We start from the raw sequence: 24,002 nt of genomic DNA, 5'->3' as shown, positions 1-24,002 counted from the left end.
AACAGAATAACAAATAATGTTTAAAGAATATTTTGGTTCCAGGATGCCTGGGTTGCTCAGTAAGTTGAGCAGCCATCTCTTGATTTCAGTTCAGGTCATGATCTCAGGGTCTTAAAAAAAAAAAAAGAATTTGGGGCCAAGTGACAGGACAACCTGAATTAAGCTGAAGTTATTTTGAAAAGGCCTATCTTGAGGATAAATGTTAACTCAAGCTTTGGAGGACCTAAGGTGACCTTGGGCAGTGGAAGGGATCACTAGTGAAATTCGTTAAATAAAAATATTCATTAAAAAGGATGAGATCGTGCCGCTTGAGACAACATGGACAGACCTAGAGGGTATCATGCTAAGTGAAATAAGTGAGACTGAGAAAGACAAATACCATATGATTCCATTCCTTAGTAGAATATAGGAAAAAAAGAACAAACAAAAAACAGAATTGGACCTATAAACAGAGAGTAAACTGGTGGTTGGCTAGGAGAAGAGGAGGGGAGGAGATAGGCGAAATGGGCAAGGGGGAGTGGGATATCCAGGTTTCCAGCTGTAGAATGAATAAGTCATGGGAATAAAAGGCACAGCATAAGGAATGCAATCAATGACATTGTAATAGGTCATGAGAGATGGCAGCTACACTTGTGAACACAGCATAATGTACAAAGCTGTCAAATCACTAAGCTGTACGCCTGAAACTACTGTAGCATTGTGGGTCAGCTGTACTAAAAAAAAATTATTGGCTTTACAGAATTTTCCTAATGTTAAGTGTTAAAAAAAAAAAAGCCACAGTGGGGAGGGGGGTGCAGAATCAGTCTCGGCTGCTTTTAATGTAATGATTGGCCTTCAAAACTGGTGTGTAACTCAGATCCCTCAGGCTCTAGGTGACGACATAGGAACAGAGTCTAAGATCCACACAAGTAGTGAGAAGAGCCCTGGCTCATGGGACTCACAGAGCAGGTCCCAGCCCTGCTCCCATGTGCCTTACCTAGCCCCAGGCTCAAGGAGGTCTTCAGATGTTGCTTCAACAGGTGAGGAAATTCACTAAAGTCATGATCATAGGTTCTCTGGGCTCTTCATTTAGCCAGGCCTGACATTTTGTTCCCTTTTCAGTTGGGTCAAGAGTCACTTCACCTGGGAGAAGGTATGTAAAGAGGATCAAAGGGCCACCCCTGCCTTCTAGAACATGCCATCCTGTCTGGGATGATGGTGTGTTTGTGCACATACACCACACATGGACAGCAGCAGAAAATGCAGTGTAAGGATGTAACATCCCTTCAACCAAAGCTTGAAAGTAACCAAGCACCTTGAGCAGGCTTGAATGTTCCCTAGGGCAGAGATGTTCAAACAAGTAACATAGCAGCATTCACAAACGCTTTGGCCCCAGAATCCCTTTACACTCTTCAATATTATTGAAGACCTCAGTGTTCCACACTTTTGTCCGTTACAGCTATCAGTGTTTACCATATTAGAAATTCAAACAGGGCGCCTGAGTGACTCAGTGGGTTGAGCCTCTACCTTTGGCTCAGGTCATGATCTCAGGGTCATGGGATCGAGCCCCGAATCAGGCTCTCTGATCAGCAGGGAGCCTGCTTCTCCCTCTCTCTCTGCCTGCCTCTCTGCCTACTTGTGATCTCTCTCTGCCAAATAAATAAAATCTTAAAAAAATTTCAAATAAAATTTTAAAACACCAAAAACATACACATTCTACTAACCACCAGAGTGATGACATCATCACGTGTCATGTAGCTTCTGGAAGATTCCACCATACACTAATGAGATTCCACCATCTAGTAAGAATGGAAAAAAAAAAAAAACATATCCTAGTATTATCATGAAAATGGTTTGACATGCAAAAGGGCCATCTCTTCCACAGTGCTTCAGGAAGAGAGACTGATAGCCATGGAGAGGGCAAAGGGTGAGGCCTTTCTTATAACTTACTCCCACCAACAGGCATGCAAACCATACACATGTATTGTCCCAGCCCATCTGATCAAACGTGACTCACCACCAAGTCCAGCCCTATGAAGGTGGAAAGGGGATGAGTTTCCTTTTTAAAGAACATTCCTTGCAAAGTACACATACCATATCCGCTCACAGTCTAGTGGCTAGAACTTAGTCATGTGGCCTCAACTGCCAGGGAAGCTGGGAGGCTTTGCTGGGGACAGCGAGTCACAGTGCAGAGAGCAGCTTATCCAGGGCACCAGGAAGAGCTCTTCCTCCTCCTTCGGCAGGACTCCTTCCAGGCAGAGACATCCATGAGAACAAGTGCGGGACAACGTGGCTGCGTACCCAGGTAACTGACAACCTCCGCCAGCCTGCCATGGAGCAGGGCTTGTACAGAAGGCCAGTCTTCTCCCTTCCAGACTCCTTCCAAACTCCGCGGTCCTCCCCTGCATGGAGCTGGTCAGATCATGCTGGCCCTGCCTCTGCTGGCTGCTTTTATGGTAGTTTCAGCAGCGGGTGGGGGCAGAGTCCGGCTTCAAGAGTACAGTGCGCACAGGATGCATCTTGGTGGAAAAGCTAGCGATGTCCCTGGTACCCTTCACTTTGATGGTCAATGAGTGGAAGCCATTCTGCAATGTCGCTCGCTCCCTTCACTGCCTCGTTTTGTGTTTCTCCCAAGGCCGCTCCTGAATTTAGGAACTTATTTACTCTGACCAGCTACTCAACACCTTTCTCTCCTACATGCCCCTCTGAGAGGCATGGCCTGGTCTAAAACCACTTCGCAATGAGAAGGCTCAGTACAGTTCACTCCCTTGCCCCAGGTCGAGTAGCTCTTAAGGAGAGGAACCATCAGTTGACCCCTGATCTGACCCCAAGGCCCGTGATCTCCATCTCTGTCTCCAATCAGCTAATATCAAGGAGTTCGTAGTCTAATTGTCAACCTTCCAACTTCCGATTATCCTTTTCTCAAACAAGAACCAAAAAATAATATTAATAAAAACCAAAATTTAAAAAAAGAAGAAGAAAAACTCACAAATAAGACTCAACAGCTTTAAACCTGCAAACTCCTTTGATGGGTAAGAGCGGTGTCTAACATATCTTTGAATGCCCAGAGTCCATCTCTTTCCAAGACCATCAGCTTCCTTAAAATAACAGCCACAGTTCGAGCACACCCCGACGCAGTCCTAAGGGCTTGCCATACCTTACTCAGTACTCCAGCAGTACAAGTGAGATGCCCGTACCCGCCTTCTACAGACAGACATGGCCACAGACATCCCATAGCGGCTAACGAGCTGCAAGCCAGCCTCAGGATCTGTGCTTTTCAAAAACAGTGGTTACATTATCTCATTTTCTTATTTCAGTGTTTTTACAACATTATGATTTCTACTTTTATAGCTTACATCGCATTTATAACACTTTAGTTTTGGGTGCCTGCTGTGGCACATAAGGAAGTATCCAAAAGGCCTTTTTTATGACATTCTGGAAGTATGAATTTCCTGAGTTGGGGTACTTAATATTTAAGCAAAATTTGTAATAAAGAAGCTATAAAACGTCTTCAGAATACTTCTACAAAACCTGTCCCTTCTTGAGGAGAAGCTGAGCTCAAGCATCCCTGAGAAATAAGTCGGCTTCTCAGAGCCAGGAAAGCTCCCTGCACGTTCTCACTTCATTACTATGCACACGTGTGACCCAAGTCAGTCTAAGGCTGCTGTGGGAACAAGTCTCACTCAGCCAGGGATATCTAGAGGCTTTACACCAGGACTTCAATGTACACAGCCTCTGGGTTCCCTGTTCTTGAGTGCTTGGCACCGACAGACATCTGTAGGCAGCCCTAACCTGCCTGGGGTTGGGGGGTGGGTAGGGAGCCCTAGCTGGAGGCGGCCAGGCTCTCCTCCCGGGCCAGTCGCAAGCCACAGCTATGTCACAGAACCAGCACCCACAGAACTCGCTGTCCCACACACGCTGGCTTTACCAAACTCTCCACTGGGGGAAGAAATGAGTATACTACAAAGCTTCTCAGAACCTGTATGAATTTTACTGGGAGTTTGCAATGTTTCCCAAATATATTTAACTAGCTCCTTTCTTGCAAAAAGCAACTGACATGCGTTGAACTAATGGTTTGGGAAGTTGTTGCTATAAGGCACTCGTTTATTTTATGGTTTTGTTGTGGGGTTTTTTTGGTGTTTTTTGTTTTTGTTTTTTAGTTGTTGGAGACCAAGAATCCATTCCCCCTTAGAGAAGAATGTTAAACTGCCCACCAAAAAAATAATAATAGTAACCTACAATGTAGCTGAAATAGGAAAATGCATCCCTTCAACTCTTCAACCTTCAACTCTAACAACGTGTCGCAGGCCCATTTGCATTTTCCAGCAGTAGTCCTTCAGGACTGACTTTCCTGGTCCCCACCATGCCTTTGAGACAGAGACATATTATGAGGGTTGCTTCTGGTGACCCTCACCCCAATGAGCAAGGCGTTCCTGTATAGGAATGAGAAGACAGTTGAGTAGGCTCTGGAAAGAGAATTGTCGTGGTTATCCTCCCATTTTCAATTTTCATAACAAATCAATCTTTGGATACTTAATAAGTTTAGGAATGGGTTAGCAATCACTGAAGCCAAGTTCTAGTTTGTTCCATTTGAGAAAATGATAGGAAGGTCTTTCCCAAAGCCACAAAGGCAATAATTGACACACTACTCATAAAAGCTCAAAAAGAAATTAGTCAAACAACCTTCTACTGACCTTGTTCGGTAGAGATTGTACAAATAAAAATACACAGGATACCTTAAGAAAAATTAATAGCTTTATTTTTCCTCAATATACATTTAGAAAATAGGTCTAAGGAAAGGTTTCATGAAATAGACCAGAGGACTATATACAAAGTGAAGAGTTCCAAATCAGCGACACCAAGGGCACAGACGGAGCACTCCTCCCCGAGGGCCACAGCAGCCTAGGACCGTCCCATCAGAGGGGAGGCAAGCTCTTGGACGGCTTTTGAGTTCAGCTGAGGAATTGTGCTGATCTTCAGGAGTTTGCCGCTTGCATACTTATTCTTGATGGCCTGCAGAAGTCATCTGTGATTAAGCACACATCAGGAACACCACCTTCTACCTTGCTCCTGATCTAACTCACAAGTACTTAAGGGACAGACCCACAATCTCCAGTTGGTGTGATGCTGGCGTATCACTGAAGCCAGCGAGCGAGCCCTCTGAGGTTGTACTGTGCGGAACCTGACCATTTCCTTCCATGCCCGACAATGGATAAAACCCAGCTGGTAGCACCAGTGATGGGGAAATACATGATGTCCAAGGCAGAGGCTCTGTCTCCTGTGTTGCTGGGGCGGGGATTGGGGTGGGGAGGCAGCTGGGTTTATCATATCTAAGTGCCACCAGGACATAAGAGGTCTGTCAGGATGGGAAGCAACAATGGCAATAAAAGCCAAGTGGCCACCAGTGCTTAGCAGATCCCAGACAATACCCACAGGACTGAAGACACATTACACATCCACAGTGTGCTTCATCATGCGGAAACTACGTGCAAGGAAGCAAAGCAGGACACTTGGGACACTTGGCACAAATGCCTTGCTCTTTCTCACCAGATCCTTGGTGATACTCAATGTCACACAAGGACAGGACAGCGCCCAATCTGCCCTGACTCCACGTCTCAGGTGGGCCACATGGAGACAGACACCAGGCCCTCAGGAAGCTTTCTGAAGGGGCTTCTTCCCCTCCTTCTTCACCAGGCCTGCATTCAGGAGTCTTTTGGTCATTGTCCCAGAAGATCCTGGACAGAGGCCCCTAGTACCCAAGCCTTCTACAGGGCCCTTTAAGGGGTTCCAGACGACACAGGGAGCACCTGCCCTGACTGCTATCGGCTGACTACACTGGGCCGGGACATGGTCAGCCTAGCCACCTTGTGTTAAAGAAAGTCTGCTTTTGAGAGAATCAATTATCATATGGTTTCACTTATTTGTGGAGCATAACAAATAACATGGAGGACATGGGGAGATGGAGAGGAGAAGGGAGTTGAGGGAAAATAGAAGGGGAGAAGAACCATGAGAGACTATGGACTCTGAAAAACAACCTGAGGGTTTTGAAGGGGCGGGGGGTGGGAGGTTGGGGGAACCAGGTGGTGGGTACTAGGGAGGGCACTTATTGCATGGAGCACTGGGTGTGGTGCAAAAACAATGAATACTGTTATGCTGAAAAGAAATAAAAAAAATAATAAAATTAAAAAAAAAAAAAGAAAGTCTGCTTTTGGGGTCTATCAGTATGCTCCATTCCCTGCTATACTAGAAAAGAGTTTGTGCTAAAATGGACTCTCACAAACGCCAGTAGTACATGAAAACACACACGCACATGTACATACATACGCACACCCTTGCTCACAAGACCCGTAATCCAGTGCTTTCCACAGTTTTCGGAAGGAATACTTACAATGAATTTTGTTAGGTTTTCATTAACTTTCACTACATTTTTGGCCATGTGCTGCATGACTTCCAACACTTCGTTCTCTGTGTATCCAGTATAATACTGCTGCTTTAAGTTCTGGAACGCAATGCAAAGAGAAAGGGCAGGATAAAGCCTCCGCTTCTTTAGAAGGGCAAGTGTTATACATGCTGACATCACTTACCACTCACGTAAAAGCTATAAAACCATATTCTTACCCTCTAAAAACTCAACAAGAGCCCTCCACACTACTGTGGTGCCAGCAAAACAGCCAGTAAATGCAAGATGACCGTGGCTCTGAGCTAGCCTAAATTAGATACTGCAGCTTCAGCCAGATCAAGTGTCAAAGGTCCCACATTATCATTTTTTTTAAAGATTTTATTTATTTATTTGACAGACAGAGATCACAAGTAGGCAGAGAGGCAGGCAGAGAGAGAGGGGAAAGCAGGCTCCCCGCTGAGCAGAGAGCCTGACTCGGGGCTCCATCCCAGGACCCTGGGATCATGACCTGAGCCAAAGGCAGAGGCTTAACCCACTGAGCCACCCAGGCGCCCCCCATATTATCATTTTTTTTTTTTTTTAATTTTTTTATTTTTTCAGCATAACAGTATTCATTATTTTTGCACCACACCCAGTGCTCCATGCAATCTGTGCCCTCCACAATACCCTTTTTTTTTTTTTTTTTAATTTTTTTATTTTTTCAGCATAACAGTATTCATTATTTTTGCAGATATTATCATTTTTTAAAGAAGTTTGAACAGGTACATAAAGTACTCCAAGTAACAAAGCTTTCATGCTAACTTCTCTCACCACACTGAAAGGAGATTAAAAGGGGATTGAGAGTGGAAGAGAGTAAAAATAAAATCCAACCAAAGAATGCCCCTTCACAGGACTGGCAGAGACCCAGGACTGTACCCCCCCATCAAAGCCCTATTGGGCAGCAGCTGGTGGGGAGCTGGAGAGCCCAGACGCCCATATTATCAATCAGGGAAAGAGGTTCAGAATTAAGAAACACACAGGGCCACAGGCAGCAAGTTAATCATGAAATCCAGAACAGCTAACACTACCCCGGATTCTCTTGTTGGGTCCTGTGTAAGTAAGCACCGCAGAACAGAGAATAGAGAAGCCTCTACCCCTGGCCTTGAGACCTAACCTCCCAGAGAATAAAAATCAAGCAACAGGCCAGTTGTTGATTAGTAATCAGACCTATCATTTGTACAGATATATAACCTGACTGTATTTCAGTTCTGTGATAAAATTCTTTTTTTTTTTTTTAAGATTTTATTTATTTATTTGACAGACAGATCACAAGTAGGCCGAGAGGCAGGCAGAGAGAGAGAGGAGGAAGCAGGCTCCCTCCTGAACAGAGAGTCTAATGTAGGGCTCAATCCCAGGACCCTGGGATCATGACCTGAGCCGAAGGCAGAGGCTTTAACCCACTGAGCCACCCAGGCGCCCCTGTGATAAAATTCTAAAGGCTAAAATCCATCTGTCTCATATGCACAATATGACTGGGAAAATAAATCACAATATAATCTTAATCCTAAAGTAGTTGAAAGAAAAAGTGCAATCCTGAAATAACACACAACTACTGGTCTTTTGAAATCAATTCCCAGAAAACAGGAAGACCTGTAGTTAATAGGTTTATAGCCCAAGGAAGGCAGGTCTAAGAGTAAAGTGATTAAGCTGAAACGAGCCACTGGTACCAGAACAATGTATCATTCATGTTACCAGCAGCCTTGTTGCCCCAAGCTTTTCATTTCAAAAAATTTCAGATGTACAGAAGAAAAGAAACAGTATAATGAACATCTGTATATCCTTTGTGTGGATTCATCTATTATTAATATTTTGCCACTTCCCCTCTCATGTTGTCTGCAGCTAACTCAATTTCAAATTGTTCAGCAAAAATTGTGTATGTATTCGCACAATTTTTGAACCATTTGAAAATGAGTTGCCAACACCACGACACATCACTTCTAAATGTTTCAGAAACAAACCATTATCACAGGAAAAAAAAAAATCAACATTTCCACACTATCATCTAGTACATACTCTATATTCAAATTTCTCCCATTGTTCCAAAAATATCTTGTACAGATTTTTCTTTTCAGATGCGGGTCCAATCAGGTTACCTGCAGTGTATCTGATCTCTAATTTTTTTTTTTTTAATTTAAAAATGATGCCTATTTTCTTGGCTTTAAATGATAACTTGTTCGAAGGATCTAGGCCAGTTACTTTTAGAATGTGCACATTTTAAATCTGAGTGTTTCCTGATGATTGGATTCGCGTCAAGCAATTTGGGCAGGAATTTCATAGAGGTGACCATGTATACGTCCGACTGTGCCAGAAGACATGCCAAAGTCAGGTGGTCCTACCCCTGGTGATGTTAAGCTTGATCACCAGGTAAAGGCGGTAACTGCCAGACCTCTCTAGCACAAAGGTAAAGTTTTTCTTCATAAGTACTGCAGATCTGTGGGGTGATATTTTGAGACAATGTGAATCTTTTTCTCCAAAACTATTTCACCCAATGATATAAGCATCAGTTGATTCTCGCTTAAATCAGTTATTACATTAGGGGTTAGAATTTGATTTCTAACTACTATCCTTTCTGCCTCAATCAGCTGGTGTTCTACTGATAAAAAAGAGCCCCTTCTCCCATTCTTTCTTTTGTATCATTATAAATGCATGGATATGTAAAAATATGTTATACTCTGTTACTGTCATTATTCAGTTCAGATTTAGTCAGAACGCTTTTTTTTTAAATTTTTTTTTAAGATTTTATTTATTCATTTGACAGACAGAGATCACAAGTAGGCAGAGAGGCAGATAGAGAGAGAGAGGGAGAAGCAGGCTCCCCGCTGAGCAGAGAGCCCGATGCGGGGCTTGATCGCAGGACCTTGAGATCATGACATAAGCGGAAGGCAGCGGCTTAACCCACTGAGCCACCCAGGCGCCCCAGTCAGAACGCTTTCAAGTCAGTTCCTATGTCCTTTTGATGTGCCCCATTGATCTCTGAGAACTTGCTTGGTATCTGCTACAAACTGACCTACGCTCACCTTCTACTTCCTCTGCCAAGGCCCTCATGTCAGTTGTTTCAGGTCTCAAACGAGACCTAGTTCCTAGGGGGTAATGACATTTAGTATCCAAGATGTAAGCACGAGGTGTGTTCATTGCTACAGGGTTATCATTGTTTCCAGGCCCTCTCTTTCTTAATTTACTGACATTTCCAAAACAGATTTAATGTTGCAGGGTTTTTCCTTTTGTATTTAATTGTTAACGCTGTATTATCCCCCTTTTACTAGTGAAAATTTTAGTCTTTGGTAACATGAATGGTTGTTTATCCTATTAATAGTCATAAAAATAGTCTCGCAATTATAATAACAGAACGCTACTAACAATAGAGCTCCTAAGTAAACTTGAAGTCCGTTACCTTTTTTGGTCCTCTGTTTTTGTCCAGCCACATACCACTAAGGATGCACAGTCCCAATACTGCCTTCAAAATTATTTGAATTAATTCTTCCCTCTGCGTTATTACCAATTTGATAAATAGTCACCTTGTTTCTGCATAATTCCACTTAGGGACTCTCCATATTGTTCAATACATGAACACTCATATTGTTCAAAAGTTTAAAAAGTTACATTATATTGTATACAGTTGATAAAAAGTTACAGCCAGAAGTCCTGTTCCCACCGAACCCCAGAGGCATCATTTTCATAAGATTCTGATCTAAGAGTGGTTTTTGAAAAATTAGAAAATACATAAGCACACATACATATATTCTCTTACTCCCCTTCTTTCTCACAGAAGATGTCAAATGCATACACTTGTGTAGAGGAACAGCTCTGCCACGGTGCTCTAGCAATCTCGAATGCCTCCACAGGGGGCCACCCGGGCAAAGGCCTAAACCACAGCTTATCTGTCTTGGGAAAATGCTCTGCGATCCTCCTGGAACAGGAGAGGACAGGGGCGTGGGAGGAGCCGCCCGCACTCCCTTCCCTATCTCTCCTGAGAGACTATCGTGAGACTTTTTTTCTCCACACCTGGCCTCTGAAGAGCCTTTCGTTCTGCTGCACTTGGGGCCCATCTACAGACTAGAAAACTGCTTAGTGGCAGTCTGGAATCGGCTCGTCCACAAAGGGGTATCCCATGACACACTGCAGCGTGGTCCCTTTGGTTTCGGTTGTTGTCCTTTTTTGGTGTGTGAGATAAGCACCAAGATTGCTGGCAGCTTTGGCTACTCCTATGAATCTAGAAGTGGCTCCTTTTAGCTTCACTGGCGCAATCAGTCAGGCCTTGGCTTTGCTTTGTCTTAGATGCTTGACGACCTGTTTCCGATAACCAAAGACCCCGAAACCTTAGCACACCAGTTGCCAGTGGCCTGGCTCAGTCCCCACAACTCTGGAGCACACTTGGTGCCATGCTGTGGTCGCCTCGTCTCTATCTGAGGCATCCCAAGCAGCCTTCTTTTAGCCCTCTGGATTTTAACCATTGCTTCGAGGCTAGTGTCGTGAAAATGCTAAGGACTTTCATATTGAGGGGGCCGAAAGTATAAACTAATTTCTTCTTAACCCAACACTTACCCATTTTCCTTGGCCCAGAACCTTCTGGGACAGGCAGGACGCAGCCGCTGCCACCTTGGAAGGGTGATAATGCACCATGTCGTAGTCAATGAGAGTCAGCTCCATCAGATATTTGGCTAAAGTGTGCTGTTCCACATCGACCTATGAAAGAACAGCCAGGGACAGTAAGAAGCACGGCTACTATTACCCTCTTGCAAAATCCTGGGCGAAGGCCTAGGAGCTCAAAGCCATTCTCCTCACCAGTCTGCCCAGCAACTGCCCTATTCCACAGTATGGTACAAACACAGAGCGTGAGGTCTTTGCTCTGAAGAACTGATAAGCATTGGGACCTATCGAAAAGATGCTTCCTATAAACGCCTAAGTTTTCCTTTAATTGGATCAATATTTCCAGGATAAGAACAAACAGCAAAATCAAGTGTCATACCGAACCGGAGGCACTTACCTCCCCAGCTTTTGACGCCCGCCTTAAGAAATGCAGCGGCAAAGGTCGACCCAACTCAAACTTCAGTTCTTTCAAAATCTGTGTTTCCATCTCTCGGATTTGAGAACTGGTATAAGCGTTGTCTGTGATGTAAACGAAGTCTTCAATATTTGGAGAAAACATCTCCTCGTATTTGGAAGCCAAGAGCAGAGCTGTAATCCCAACCAGTTGAAGCTTCTTACGAGAAACTGGCTGAACCTAATTGAAGAAGAAAGAAGAAAGAAGAAGAAGAAGAAAGTGTCAGAAGTCCTTCATAATGAGGACTGGGGCTCTGGGACGAAGGAAGCGAGAGGGAACTGCATCCTGGAGAAGTTCACATCGTCTCTGCTCACACCTCCCTTACCAGCACAGGTAACCTCTATGTTAACAGCAAGTACCATCAGGGATGCCTGGCTGGCTCGGTCCCTGGAGCATATGATTCGATCTTGGGGTTGCGGGTTCAAGCCCTATATTGGGTATACAGATTCCTTTAAAATAAAATCTTAAAAAAAAAAAACAGCAGGTACCATCCCTGCTCCCAGCAGCCATCTGTTATTTGAGTACTCGGTGTGTGCCAGGCATAGTCCCAAGATGCCAACAATCATCTCATTGAATCCTCGTAAAAATCCTAGCAAACGCATGTATTTTCCCCCACTTGCAAAGAGATGGCCTGAGAAGAGATTCAGACACCAGCTCCAAATCACTGAATTGCTCAGGAGGGAAGAATTATGTCTGAGAACCAGGCGCCTGCTCTGCTCCAGCCCCGTCATCCTGGCTTGAGTGTCTGGGGCGGCCCCAAAGTGGCATTCAACATGTCTGCACCAAGATGAGGCCAAGCCAAACAGCGGGATTAAATAATGGATGCCTAGGGATGAGGAAGGGGGTCTCGCAAACACTTCCTTAATCCTTACCAAAAGTACACTCATTAGTTAGCGTTAAGAATCTCCAAAGAGGCTCCTGGATTAGGGAAAAATCTCAGCTCAGGTATAATTCTCTTTTCTTTGAAAAGAGACTTTGCTATCCTTGCTTCAACTCTCATTATTAAAAATCTACCTAAACTATAACTACTCTCCTGCCCAGTGAGGAATGTATAATGGAAACCACTGAATCTCTGCTTTCTCAGGATTTTGCCGTCTCTCAGGGCATTCCAATAATCACCTTTATGACTGTACTGGTGGGACAGAATTTGTACCTGAGCCGTATTGTACATGTTGACTTTAAGTAAATAAATCCTTATGTGCAGGGCTCCTGGCTGCTGGGTCACACACGAGCGCATTCTGTCTGGCATTTCTTCTAAGTGGTCAGCGTTCTGTGTCACTGGTCAGAACTATTTCCATGACCACTCTGCCTCCCAGCTGAATTTCTTACATTCCTCTACTTCAGACCTCCCGTTCCCAGTACGCTGCCCACACATACCCGCCCCCCCCCCCCTTAACAATTCTGCCTCCTCTCTTTTCTACAGGGATTCATGCCACAGCTGGCTGGAAACGGCCAAGTTCTCTAGCCAAACTCCTCATTTTTCAGACAAGGAAACTTAACCAAGGAGTACCAAACTACAAGCTACAGGGAAATCGTGGAAGCGGGCCTGGGAAACAGCCCCCACAGGCCCCGTGTGCTTCAGGCTGACTTTCAGATCTCCTGCTGGTCTGTTTGCTTTGAGGAACGACTGGCCATGCACTGCCAACCCCCCGACGCCCCAGCACTTTTTGGCAGGCTCACCTGGCAGAAACGCCCAGCAGCAGTCAGCATCACCAGAGGCTGGACACACCTAGCACCTCCAGTTCCTCAGTTTCTCACCAAGTGGCTTTTGGTCTTTTCCTCCAGGTATCACCCTTTGGTGTTGCAGAATGCCCCTACAGTGAGCCCCCAGAAGCCACGCTCACCTGTAAATATCGGTCCATGATGGCAACGCACATGTACAGAGTCTCCTGCAGCAGCCTAAACTTGGAGTGCACTTGCACCAGCCAATCCACCAGGATGGCGCGCATGCGTCCGTTTACCTCTCTTCCATCTAGGAAGTGTGGATTTATGGATTGCAGAACCTGTTGGCGGAATTCAAAGTTTAAAAAGCTCACCTCATGCCCTTCCCAGCTGTGCGGTAAATGCCACGTTGCCTGCACAACCGAAAGACAAAGCCCACTCACCTCGAGCTGCCTTAGATACTGGTAGATATCCTTCACGTAGTCGCTACAGAGCTGAGGGTTCTCCCAGTCCTCATGATCAATGTCCTCGATTTTGCAGAGCAGCGCGTCAGAGAAAGCTTGGCAGAGGTTCTCTTCCTTCATGGAGATATCCTCCAGTGGCGGGGTAGGACCCTACGTGGACGAATTAACAAGTGTGCATCACTACCTTGGCAATAGCCTGAGCTGTCCATCAGAGCCAAACACGTGCAGAGTCAACTGGTTTAGAAGTATCATATGCATGGAGCGCCTGCGTGGCTCCGTGGGTTAAGCCTCTGCCTTCGGCTCAGGTCATGATCCCAGGGTCCTGGGATCGAGCCCCTCTTAGGGCTCTCTGCTCAGCAGGGAGCCTGCTTCCCCCACCCCACCTCTCTCTGCCTGTCTGCCTACCTGTGACCTCTGTCCAAAAAAAAAAAAAAAAAAAAATGTATCACATGCATTTTTAAAATGTGTGAAAGCCAAAACAAACAAATTTCAGAGTAAGAGGTTAATAATTCAAGATGTAGTGGGTGAAGTTTTTATAGAGATGCTCCTCTGTTTAAAATTCTCTAATTTCACTCCAAGGGAAAACCTGAGTCATCACGATGGCCTGGGGGCCTGCATGATCTGGTTTTGCCCTCTCTCTCTGCTGACTGGTCTCCTATTTCTCTCCCCTTGGTCTGCCTCATGGCAGGCTCCCTCACTGCAGATGGGCTCCCTCTCCCCATAATGTGCTCGATCTTGTCCCTACACCCCCACGGGCAATTGTCTCACCTTCAAAGTTTTGTTTGAATTTTACCTTCTCAATTAGGTCTACCCTGACCCCCGTTTTTAATACTATCTACTGCCTATTCCCTGCCCCCCATGTGTTTTCTCTTACTGTGTTTTTCCCCACAGAACCTGTAACCTCATAACATACTGTGGAGTTTACTTATATGTGATGTATATTATTTTCTGTGTACCTCTGCTAGGCCTATAAGCTCTGTAGAGCTGACAGTCTAGCAGAGGTAGAAAACAATATATTTATAAACCCATTTATAAACCCATTTATAAACCCAATAAATAATATATTTATTTAAACTAATTTTGTCCCCTATGCAATCTTAAATACCCATATCATCCCTGACACATAGTAGGTGCTCAGTAAATATTTATTGAAAGAAATGTAAACATCTGGGTGCAGAAACTCCTAGAGCTGACAGTTCACTTCAGCTGTAGCCTCTTCTGTGGGTATACAGATTTCCCTTCATAAACTAATTTATTCTAAATTGAGAAACTGTTTGGCAACTAAGCAGCAGAAAACCACATTCCGGCCTATGAATAAAATAGAAGGAAGCAAAGATGGAGCAAGTACACACCCAGTGTTTTCTTACGCTGACTGGGTGACTATTAAAAAAAACAATCACACAAATAAAAAATGTATAAAGTTAAAACAAGTGCTTAGTAATGAAGTATAAATAAGCCATTATTTTTTAAAAGAATAAAAGGTACTTCTCAAAGTAAAACCTAATGAGATTGCTAGGCTATAAAGACTATGTATTCAAGAAATAAAATACAGAAAGAGAAGGCTGTATAATAAACAATTTTGGGCGCCTGGGTGGCTCAGTGGGTTAAAGCCTCTGCCTTTGGCTCAGGTCATGATCTCAGGGTCCTGAGATCGAGCCCCACATCAGGCTCTCTGCTCAGCAGGGAGCCTGCTTCCCCTACCCTCTCTCTGCCTGCCACTCTGCCTACTTGTGATCTCTGTCTGTCAAATAAATAAATAAAAATCTAAAAAAAAAATTAAAAATAAAAAAATAATTTTAATTGACATGAAAGCTCAGTGATGATGGTTTCCACGTTTAAAGAAGGATGAAACAGCAGCAGCAAAATATATACAACAGTTCAAAACCCATTCTTCCCTCCTACGTCAGAGGTCTCAAGCTGGGCAGGGACCAGCTGAGCAAGAGTCATGCAGATATGTGTGCCATTTATTCGAGAACTTCCAAACCTCAAGAGACTAGAATGAATAAGAGCTACTTGGGGCACCAGGGAGAAACCTAGATAATTTCCTGGAGAAGATAAGACCTCAAGAAAAATGAGTAGGCAAAAGGTACACAAGTACATGGTCCCAGAGGAAGCCAAGAAACAGGCAAGTCTGGGAAGTACACATTGATTCGGGATGGCAGGAGCCAGTGCATGGCGTGTGAAAAGATGGGCTGGAAAGGTGAATGAGAACCCAGCTAGGGAGTTTACTTTTTACCCGAAGGGAAGTGAACCCACTGAAGGAACTGAGCAAGAATGGCAAGAATCAGAGATGCCTGGCTAGCTCAGTTGGTAGAGCAACCAACTCTTAATTTCAGAGTTGTGGGTTCAAGCCCCATGGGGGGTGTAGAGATTACTTGAAAATAGAATCTTTTTTTTTTTTTAAAGATTTTATTTATTTATTTGTCAGAGAGAGAGAGGGAGAGAGAGCGAGCACAGGCAGACAGAATGGCAGGCAGAGGCAGAGGGAGAAGCAGGCTCCCTGATGAGCAAGGAGCCCGATGTGGGACTCGATCCCAGGACGCTGGGATCGTGACCTGAGCCGAAGGCAGCTGCTTAACCAACTGAGCCACCCAGGCATCCCGAAAATAGAATCTTTTTTTAAAAAGTGTGACTAGGGACGCCTGGGTGGCTCAGTTGGTTGGACAACTGCCTTCGGCTCAGGTCATGATCCCGGAGTCCCGGAATCGAGTCCCACATAGGGCTCCCAGTTCCACGGGGAGTCTGCTTCTCCGTCTGACCTTCTCCTCACTCATGCTCTCTCTCACTGTCTCTCTCTCAAATAAATAAATACAATCTTTAAAAAATAAATAAATAAATAAATAAATAAATAAAATAAAAAGTGTGACTAGAATCAGATACACATTTTATTTATTTATTTATTTATTTTTAAAAGCTTTTATTTATTTATTTGACAGAGATCACAAGTAGGCAGAGAGGCAAGCAGAGAGAGAGGGAGAGGGAAGCAGGCTCCCTGCTGAGCTGAGAGCCCAATATGGGACTCGATCCCAGGACCCTGAGATCATGACCTGAGCCGAAGGCAGCTGCTTAACCCACTGAGCCACCCAGGCACCCCCAGATACACATTTTAATGAGCACATACAGCTAGTTTAAGTTCAAGGATAAGCATCATCAGTGTCCCTGGGAAATGCAGTCAGTACTGGGAAGACTGGTTTAAGGAGTCAGAGGTTATGGTCATGTGCTATGTGCTATATGGCACACATGTGGTATGTGTGCTGCCCTAGCAGCTTGGAAAGTTTACCTGTGTCTATCCAGATGTACACCTAAGTTTGGCCATATCCCAAAGCTACCAGGAGAAGACATGGATCATTGCTCTGGCCCTTAATTTAGAATTTCTTCGAAGCATTCCTTTTGAATTCCAACATAATTTAATTATTACAAAATCCTTTCTAAGATCCCACTGTCCATGGAGGTAGTAACCTAAACCCTTCAGGCCAGCTGTATAATCCTCAGTCCAGTGTCTGCCGCATGCGAAGCTAAAAGCATGATAACATTCTGATCAGATTAATGAATGAGTTCTGTCCGATGTCACAGACAAGTGAAAAGTGGTATCTGAAATAATAAATATGAGATTTTGCTTAACTTCAAAAGCTCCTGTTTGGTAAGGAACAGGGTGGAGTGTGAGTAAAGGCTGTTGAAATTCTCCTACTACTAAGTTGGGTCTGGTGAGAGAATGTACTACTATTAATAGGCAAACACGTAGGTGTTAGTGCAAGTTTTTGGTAACCAGAGTTCCTTTATTTACTAGGTTTATAATAAACCATGTCAATTAAGTACAACAAGAAAGGACTCCCAGAAAAAGTACTGTTTCCAATTAGACAGTTCATGATTTGTAGCAGGAAGTGTGTACTTGTGCATACACAGGCACACACAATTATAGAAAGGCAAAATCATTCCTGGGAATAGCTTTAGAGAATACAGTGAAATGGAATTTGAAGGGTAGGGAGAGTAGTAACAATAAACTTTCTATTCTATGCGCTTGATGTATTTCTGTAGTATTTTGCTATGTTTCTTGTGTGATTAAAAATAAAAGGCACTGGGGCACCTGGGTGGCTCAGAGGGATAAAGCCTCTGCCTTCAGCTCAGGTCATGATCCTGGGGCCCTGGGATCGAGCCCCGCATCGAGCTCTATGCTCAGCAGGGAGCCTGCTTCCTCCTCTCTCTCTGCCTGCCTCTCTGCCTGCTTGTGATCTCTGTCAAATAAATAAAATCTTTTAAATAAATAAATACATAATAAAAGGCACTCTTTTTTTTTAAAAAATGTGATAAGTTGTGATTACTTCCCCTTTATACGTAGTTTTTGTATTGGGGTAGTTAGCCATAAAACATTCTCATAGTTGAATAATGACTACTGTAAAGGCACTTTAAGGCAACAGGCTTGAGCAGTGGAACTGGATCAGGTAAAAGGGCCCATAGGGACCACCAGGCTGAATGTCAGCAGGCTCATTAAGCAAACCACTTGGAAATAGCCATAAGCCCTAACTAGGCACAGTTCCGAAGATTACCTAAAACAGGAAAATTCCACACGTTCCCATACTCCCTTATTTCATCCTGTAACTGTGGTCCCTCACCACCACCCTCTGGCGGATGGTCTCTCCTTTGCTGTCCTGCCCACTGTTCCCTCTTCAATAACCTTCTCTCTCTTCTGTTCTGCCGTGGGTGAATTCTTTCACCACCCATGCTACTGGCCCCCACCCAACTGGCACCCCACATTTGGGGGGCCCCCCATCTGATTGGAGCATCCCACAATTATCACTGAATTTAGTGTTTAGATCAAATCTGGAAATCTAAAACTTCATCTGAATTTCTAGCCCTGACTTCCCAGCATCTCTCCGAAGTGTGCATTACTATGAAAGGAAGGTCGATCTTCAGAATTTGATTTAGTTCTTGATTGGACACTCTCTGTCCTGGCTTACGAACAGCAACATGCTTGCCACCATCACTTGCAAGCAGAAGGCTCCCACGTCTGCCCCCTCGTTCAGATGCTGCTGGATATTTCTGACTGCCCTTCCTGTGGAGGTTTTTCTGTTATCTCAACAAATCTAAAGCCAAATGAGGTGCCTTCCCCAGAACTACCTCCCTTCCTGGACTTCCCCATTTCCTTAGTAATTCATTGCATAAATTGTTTCTTAAATACTCAAGTGCTTGCTTAAGGATCTTATTCTCTCTCTGCAAAAAAAACATAGCAAAAGAATTCCTTCTAGATACAGGACAATGTCTCTGGAAGGAGTTGATATACCCCCAACACATCCCATGTTGTTTCTTAGCACGCTGTAGATAGCGGGATGTGGGTGAGTGCTTAGGGAAGATCCAGGTTAGTTCAAGACCCTCATCAGGTCTTGCCTGAACAATTGCAGTATTCCTCATTTATGGTTCCTCCCATGCCCAACCTACAATGCTTTCATCATTTCCCACCTCCTCAAAACTTTTCACAGGTTCCTCACTGCCTAATGGGATACAATCCAAATTCTAAGGCCTTCAAATCCAACCGCAACCTCTTCCCCAACTTTATGTTCTGCTTATTCACACAAACATTCTGGCCCAGTTAGATGTGCTGACTCCTTAGCCCAAGGACAAGATTATAGGCCTATTTTTGCTTTCATGACTTGATTCCTATTATGCTTTGTTCCCAATAAAGTTGTTCTTTCCTATCAGCATCTCTCTATCCTTAGAAATCCCACTGATTCCACGAAGCTTCCCTGACAACTTGGTCCCTTAGTGTTCTCTCTCTCCTTCCTGTAGAAGCACTTTCTGAAGGATGGTGCTTCCAACTACCCCAGACACTTGAAGCTCAATCATCCATTGCCCAGGGGCACCTGGTGTCATTCCCTGGGACTACTAATTTAATTTCAGGTGCATGTGCCCTTTCTGGATAAGTCTCCTTAAGGCAAGATATCTCTTGATATCTTAACAGCCTTAACACTACTGGATGGGCATAGCAAGCGCTCTCTCTCTGTATATATCTTGAATATATCCAATGTATTATTTTGAAAATTTTTTAACAAGTTACAGACATGTTATTAATATATATTTTATATAGATCTATAAAATATATATAGAGAGAGAGAGAGAGAAAGAAGTGGAAAAAGTAGTTATTGTTGTATTCTCAGCACCTATAACAGTGCCTGTCCTGTAGTAATTACAGGTCAATGGGTCCATTAACATTCTAACTCCAATTGAGTTAACCAGTCCCAGAGAGCACAATTTAACAACACAGAATTTTGGCATTACCTTATTTGTATATGATGAGTATGAGTCTCCAAAGTGTGAGATTCCACAGCCTCTATGGGCAAGCTCATTCTTATAATGGATTATAAAACCTACCAAATTTTACTTTGAGATCACTAAATTTATTTGAGTATCAAGATAATTAACTTTGTTATTCAAGGTCAAAACATAACGCCCGGGTGGCTCAGTCGGTTAACCCGCTGCCTTTGGCTCAGATCATGATCCCAGGGTCCTGGGATCGAGTCCTGCATCAGGCTCCTTGCTCAGCAGGGAGTCTGCTTCTCTCTCTGCCTCTGCCTGCCACTCCGCCTGCTTGTGTTCTCCCTCTTTCTGACAAATAAATAAATAAAATATTAAAATAAAAATAGTAAGTACCATCACCAAAAGGATGTGTATGTTCAATTTGTACACTTGTTGTTTAAAGTAGAGCTCTAGTTATGTACCCTCTTCCTAAAGTAGTCAGTGTCCGGGCTTCTGGGTGGCTCAGTCTGTTCAATGTCTGCCTTCGGCTCAGGTCATCATCTCAGGGTACTGGGATCGAGCCCCACATCGGGCTCTCTGCTCAGCAGGGGATCTGCTTCTCCTTCTCTCTCTCCTTCTACTCCTCTCCCTGTTCATGCTCTCTGTCTTTCTCACTCTCTCTCAAATAAATAAATAAAATATTTTAAAAAAAATAAAAATTGCAGTGAAGATAAAGGCACCCTTCCAGTCTAGCCAAAAACCAGCTACTTTGTACGTTTGTAAACACAGAACATCCTACCTTTGGAGCCAACACTTCCATCTGTACCGGTTTCACAGAAGCAGTAGGTTTCAGTTGTTTGTTGACATTTGTTTTGGTGGGTTGAACAGGTATTTTCGTGTTCTGAGCTTTCTACAAGGAAAAAGAAACATAAATAGGGGAAGATAGTCAGTGTTGTTCTTCAGAGCTATACACAATCAGCCTGGTGTGCACATGGACAGTCCTCATGGCTGTTACCTTAGCTACTTGTGTAGCTCTGGTTGTAACTCTATTTCCAATTTCTTCTAAAACTGCCCGTCTGATTGTCACATGACTCTTAGCTTTAGAATTAACTCCATTGTCAGCATTCTCCAAATCAGTGGACACCTTAAAAAAAAAAAAAAGATGAGTTAATGATGAATTGAGACAACTTACATTACTTTGCTAATGTCAGATATCCAAATGCAGAATCTGGGAAAGGTAAATATGTGGAGATCTCTTTGTGAGAGGGAAAAGGCACATTTTTTTAGAAGACTAAAAATGGGGAGCCTAGGTGGCTCAGTGGGTTAAAGCCTCTGCCTTCGGCTCAGGTCATGATCTCAGGGTCCTGGGATAGAGCCCCATGTTGGGTTCGCTGCTCAGCAGGGAGCCTGCTTCCTACCCCCCTCTCTGCCTGCCTCTCTGCCTACTTGTGATCTCTGTCTGTCAAATAAATAAATAATCTTTTTTTTTAAACATTTTATTTATTTATTTGAGAGAGAGAGAGACAGTGAGAGAGAGCATGAGTGAGGAGAAGGTCAGAGGGAGAAGCAGACTCCCCGTGGAGCTGGGAGCTTGATGCGGGACTCGATCCCGGGACTCCAGGATCACGACCCAAGCTGAAGTCAGTCGCTTAACCAACTGAGCCACCAAGGCGCCCTAAATAATCTTTTTTTAAAAACATTTGTAGAAGACTAAAAGTGCTATTTGTGATTGATCACATCACCTGAAATTAGGCAAATCACTATCCACCTGATCTGTAAAATAAATAATCCCATTAAGAGGTTTCAAGATAAGTGATTATTTCCTACATAGCACCCACTTGTTAAAGATCCCTGTATACTACATTCATCTATTCAAAAATCCTTCTTTACATAGCTCAGTCAGATAAGAGTCTTATTCCTGATTTTGGCTCAGGTCATACTCTCAGGGTCATGAGATCCAGCTACCTCTCCCTCCAAGGTTCTGTGCTGGCCATGAAGCCAGCTTAAGATTCTGCCCCTCCCCAAACACAAGTGCAAGCTCTCACTAAACTAAAAACTTTTCTTTAGATTAATAATAAGTACAATTAAAACACTATTAAAAAGCTATAATAAGTCCAGATGTTTAAAACCTAAACTAGCTTTGATTCTTATGCTATTCTACAATAAGGAGCACTCCTATAGACATGATCTTTAGAGATATTGCCTTTTAAAATGAGGTTGGACTCTCTTATATTAAGGATACTTGGAAATTGTTTTCACAAGTAAAATAGTTTTACTCTCAAACTCAGAAAGTTGAAATCATATGGAATAAAAAAATCATTAGTTCACCTTAACCTACTTTTGAAAGAATGTGCTTAGAAACAAAACTTGTCAGAAAAAGCAATTCATACAAAAAAGTTTGTTTTATTATAGAGGTGATAAACATTTCATGAGAAAAAAAAACAACATGTACTATCCCTGAGAACTCTGGGTCCTAATCCTAAAAATCTCCTAACAGGGGGTTTGAATAGATCTACAAGGATAGACAGAAGGGCAGGGAAAACTCAAGCCTTCCCTGAATAGAAAGAATTTGACAATGAAAGAACTTTATGGGATAGATTAGACAAAAATTCGCGCCAGTTCAATGTAGATCCACAAAAGAATAGGAATTAAATACTGAATGTATTCAACTTATTAGGATTCTCAAAAGCACACTGTTCAATTTTTTCCAGTAACAATTGCTAATTTTAAAAAGTGTTTGAAATTTTAATGCTTACAGGTTGAATCCCAGTAATCAAACTTTAAATCCATCTGGAGGGGAAAACTGGCAGCTTTTAACTAGCCTATCCATCCAGGAGGATGGAACTCAGGTGTGTCAGGGCCCTCTATTTTCCAGCAAAGGAAAAGCAGACCCAGATACAATTCAAACCCACAGAAAAAAAAATTCAAAACGCCATTAGCACTCGCATTTTTGCAAAGATGAAACAAATGAATCTGGACCCTTCTGTTTGCCGTATTGTTCCAAATTATATGCAAAATCTTGATTACACTTGATTAAAGAAATTAATTTTTTAAAGGCTTTATTTATTACAAAGAGAGATCGTGAGAGAGGAAACACAAACACAGGAGAGCTGGAGAGGGAGAAGCAGGTTCCTCACTCGAGAAGTCCGATATGGGGCTCGATCCCAAGACGCCAGGCTTGTGACCAGAACTAAGGCAGACACTTAACGGCTGAGCCACCCAAGAGCCCCAGAAATTAATATTAAGATGACAAACGACTATGCTAGTGAACTTAACCTGGAAGACATCGTGCGCAGAAATAAATGGGAAACTTAACACAAAACGACACGAGAAGAATCTGAAAAACAGCTATGACTGTTGCCTGGTCAAACATTCAAAACAGTTTACTACCTGCAGTTTCTTCCAGTCCTTCTCCCCACCCACCCATCCCTTAGCTGGCAAGGGATTTGAGAACAGAGGAAGGAAATGACAACAACCTCTACTTAAACAGCACTCTAACAACAAAAGGCACTCGGGGATCCCTCGCTGAGTACCAAGTCCCGTGCTGGAGAGGCTCACCTGACAGGTGCCCCCTCCGAGGCGCTTTCCCACACTTCCCTCCCCCCTACACTTCCCTCATCCCTGGACTGGCCAGGGCGGAAGCCGGGAACCCAGAGTGGATCCGAGGAGGGGAGAGGTCGGCAAAGAGGACAGGCCGCAGACTGGGGAGGGGAAGCGGGCAGAAGGGGAGAGCGGCGCCGGTTGGGACGAAGAAGCCTGCGCAGAAGAGGGAGGGAGCTAGAGGCGAGAGACGGAGTTCCGCGGCCGAAGAGGCCGGAGGGTGCGGGGGGGGGGGGGGGGTCAGCCGGGCCCACTCACCGTCGGGCGTCGGAGCAGCGCCATGTGGGAAGGGTCAGGCAAGAATGCCAGCCCGGCCCAGGGAGGGACGCGGACCGGAGAAGAAGGACACAGGCTTCCGCGGCGCCGTTAGCTCTGGGCTCCGGCCCCGCACGGCTTAAGATCTTCGCGATGTCGCCTTGTTACAGGATTCAAATGCCGCGCCGCTCGCGCCCCCATTGGGCGGCCTTACGTACGGCGTGCTCTTCCTATTGGCTAGGCGGGAGGCAGCCCCGCAGGCGGATTGGCTGAATTTTCCAGACCCGTTTGGTTGTCATGACAATTGGTTGCTTTTTCCGCCCACTTTTTTTTT

General features: G+C 44.1%; 1 protein-coding gene across 2 annotated transcripts; it reads right to left on the bottom strand.

Moving 5' to 3' along the window:
* Positions 1-4,712: 4,712 nt before the first annotated feature.
* CCNB2 (cyclin B2) lies at positions 4,713-23,862 on the bottom strand. 2 transcript variants are annotated; one of them, XM_047736166.1, is made up of 9 exons: positions 23,672-23,862; positions 20,829-20,957; positions 20,613-20,723; positions 13,565-13,735; positions 13,304-13,462; positions 11,403-11,639; positions 10,961-11,101; positions 6,368-6,478; positions 4,713-5,005 (listed from the first exon to the last, which is right to left on the bottom strand). In XM_047736166.1, exons 1-9 carry the CDS (start codon positions 23,693-23,695, stop codon positions 4,979-4,981), a joined length of 1,110 nt encoding a protein of 369 aa, XP_047592122.1. In that variant the 5' UTR covers positions 23,696-23,862; the 3' UTR covers positions 4,713-4,978. The 2 variants fall into 2 exon arrangements, with proteins under 2 accessions (XP_047592122.1, XP_047592120.1); XM_047736164.1 differs by having other exon boundaries at positions 4,713-4,992.
* Between the last annotated feature and the right edge of the window lie 140 nt (positions 23,863-24,002).

The sequence above is a fragment of the Lutra lutra genome, chromosome 7 (genome assembly GCF_902655055.1).
Source record: "Lutra lutra chromosome 7, mLutLut1.2, whole genome shotgun sequence".
NCBI classification, from domain to species: Eukaryota; Metazoa; Chordata; class Mammalia; order Carnivora; family Mustelidae; genus Lutra; species Lutra lutra.
This window is presented reverse-complemented; position numbering and strand designations above follow the sequence as displayed.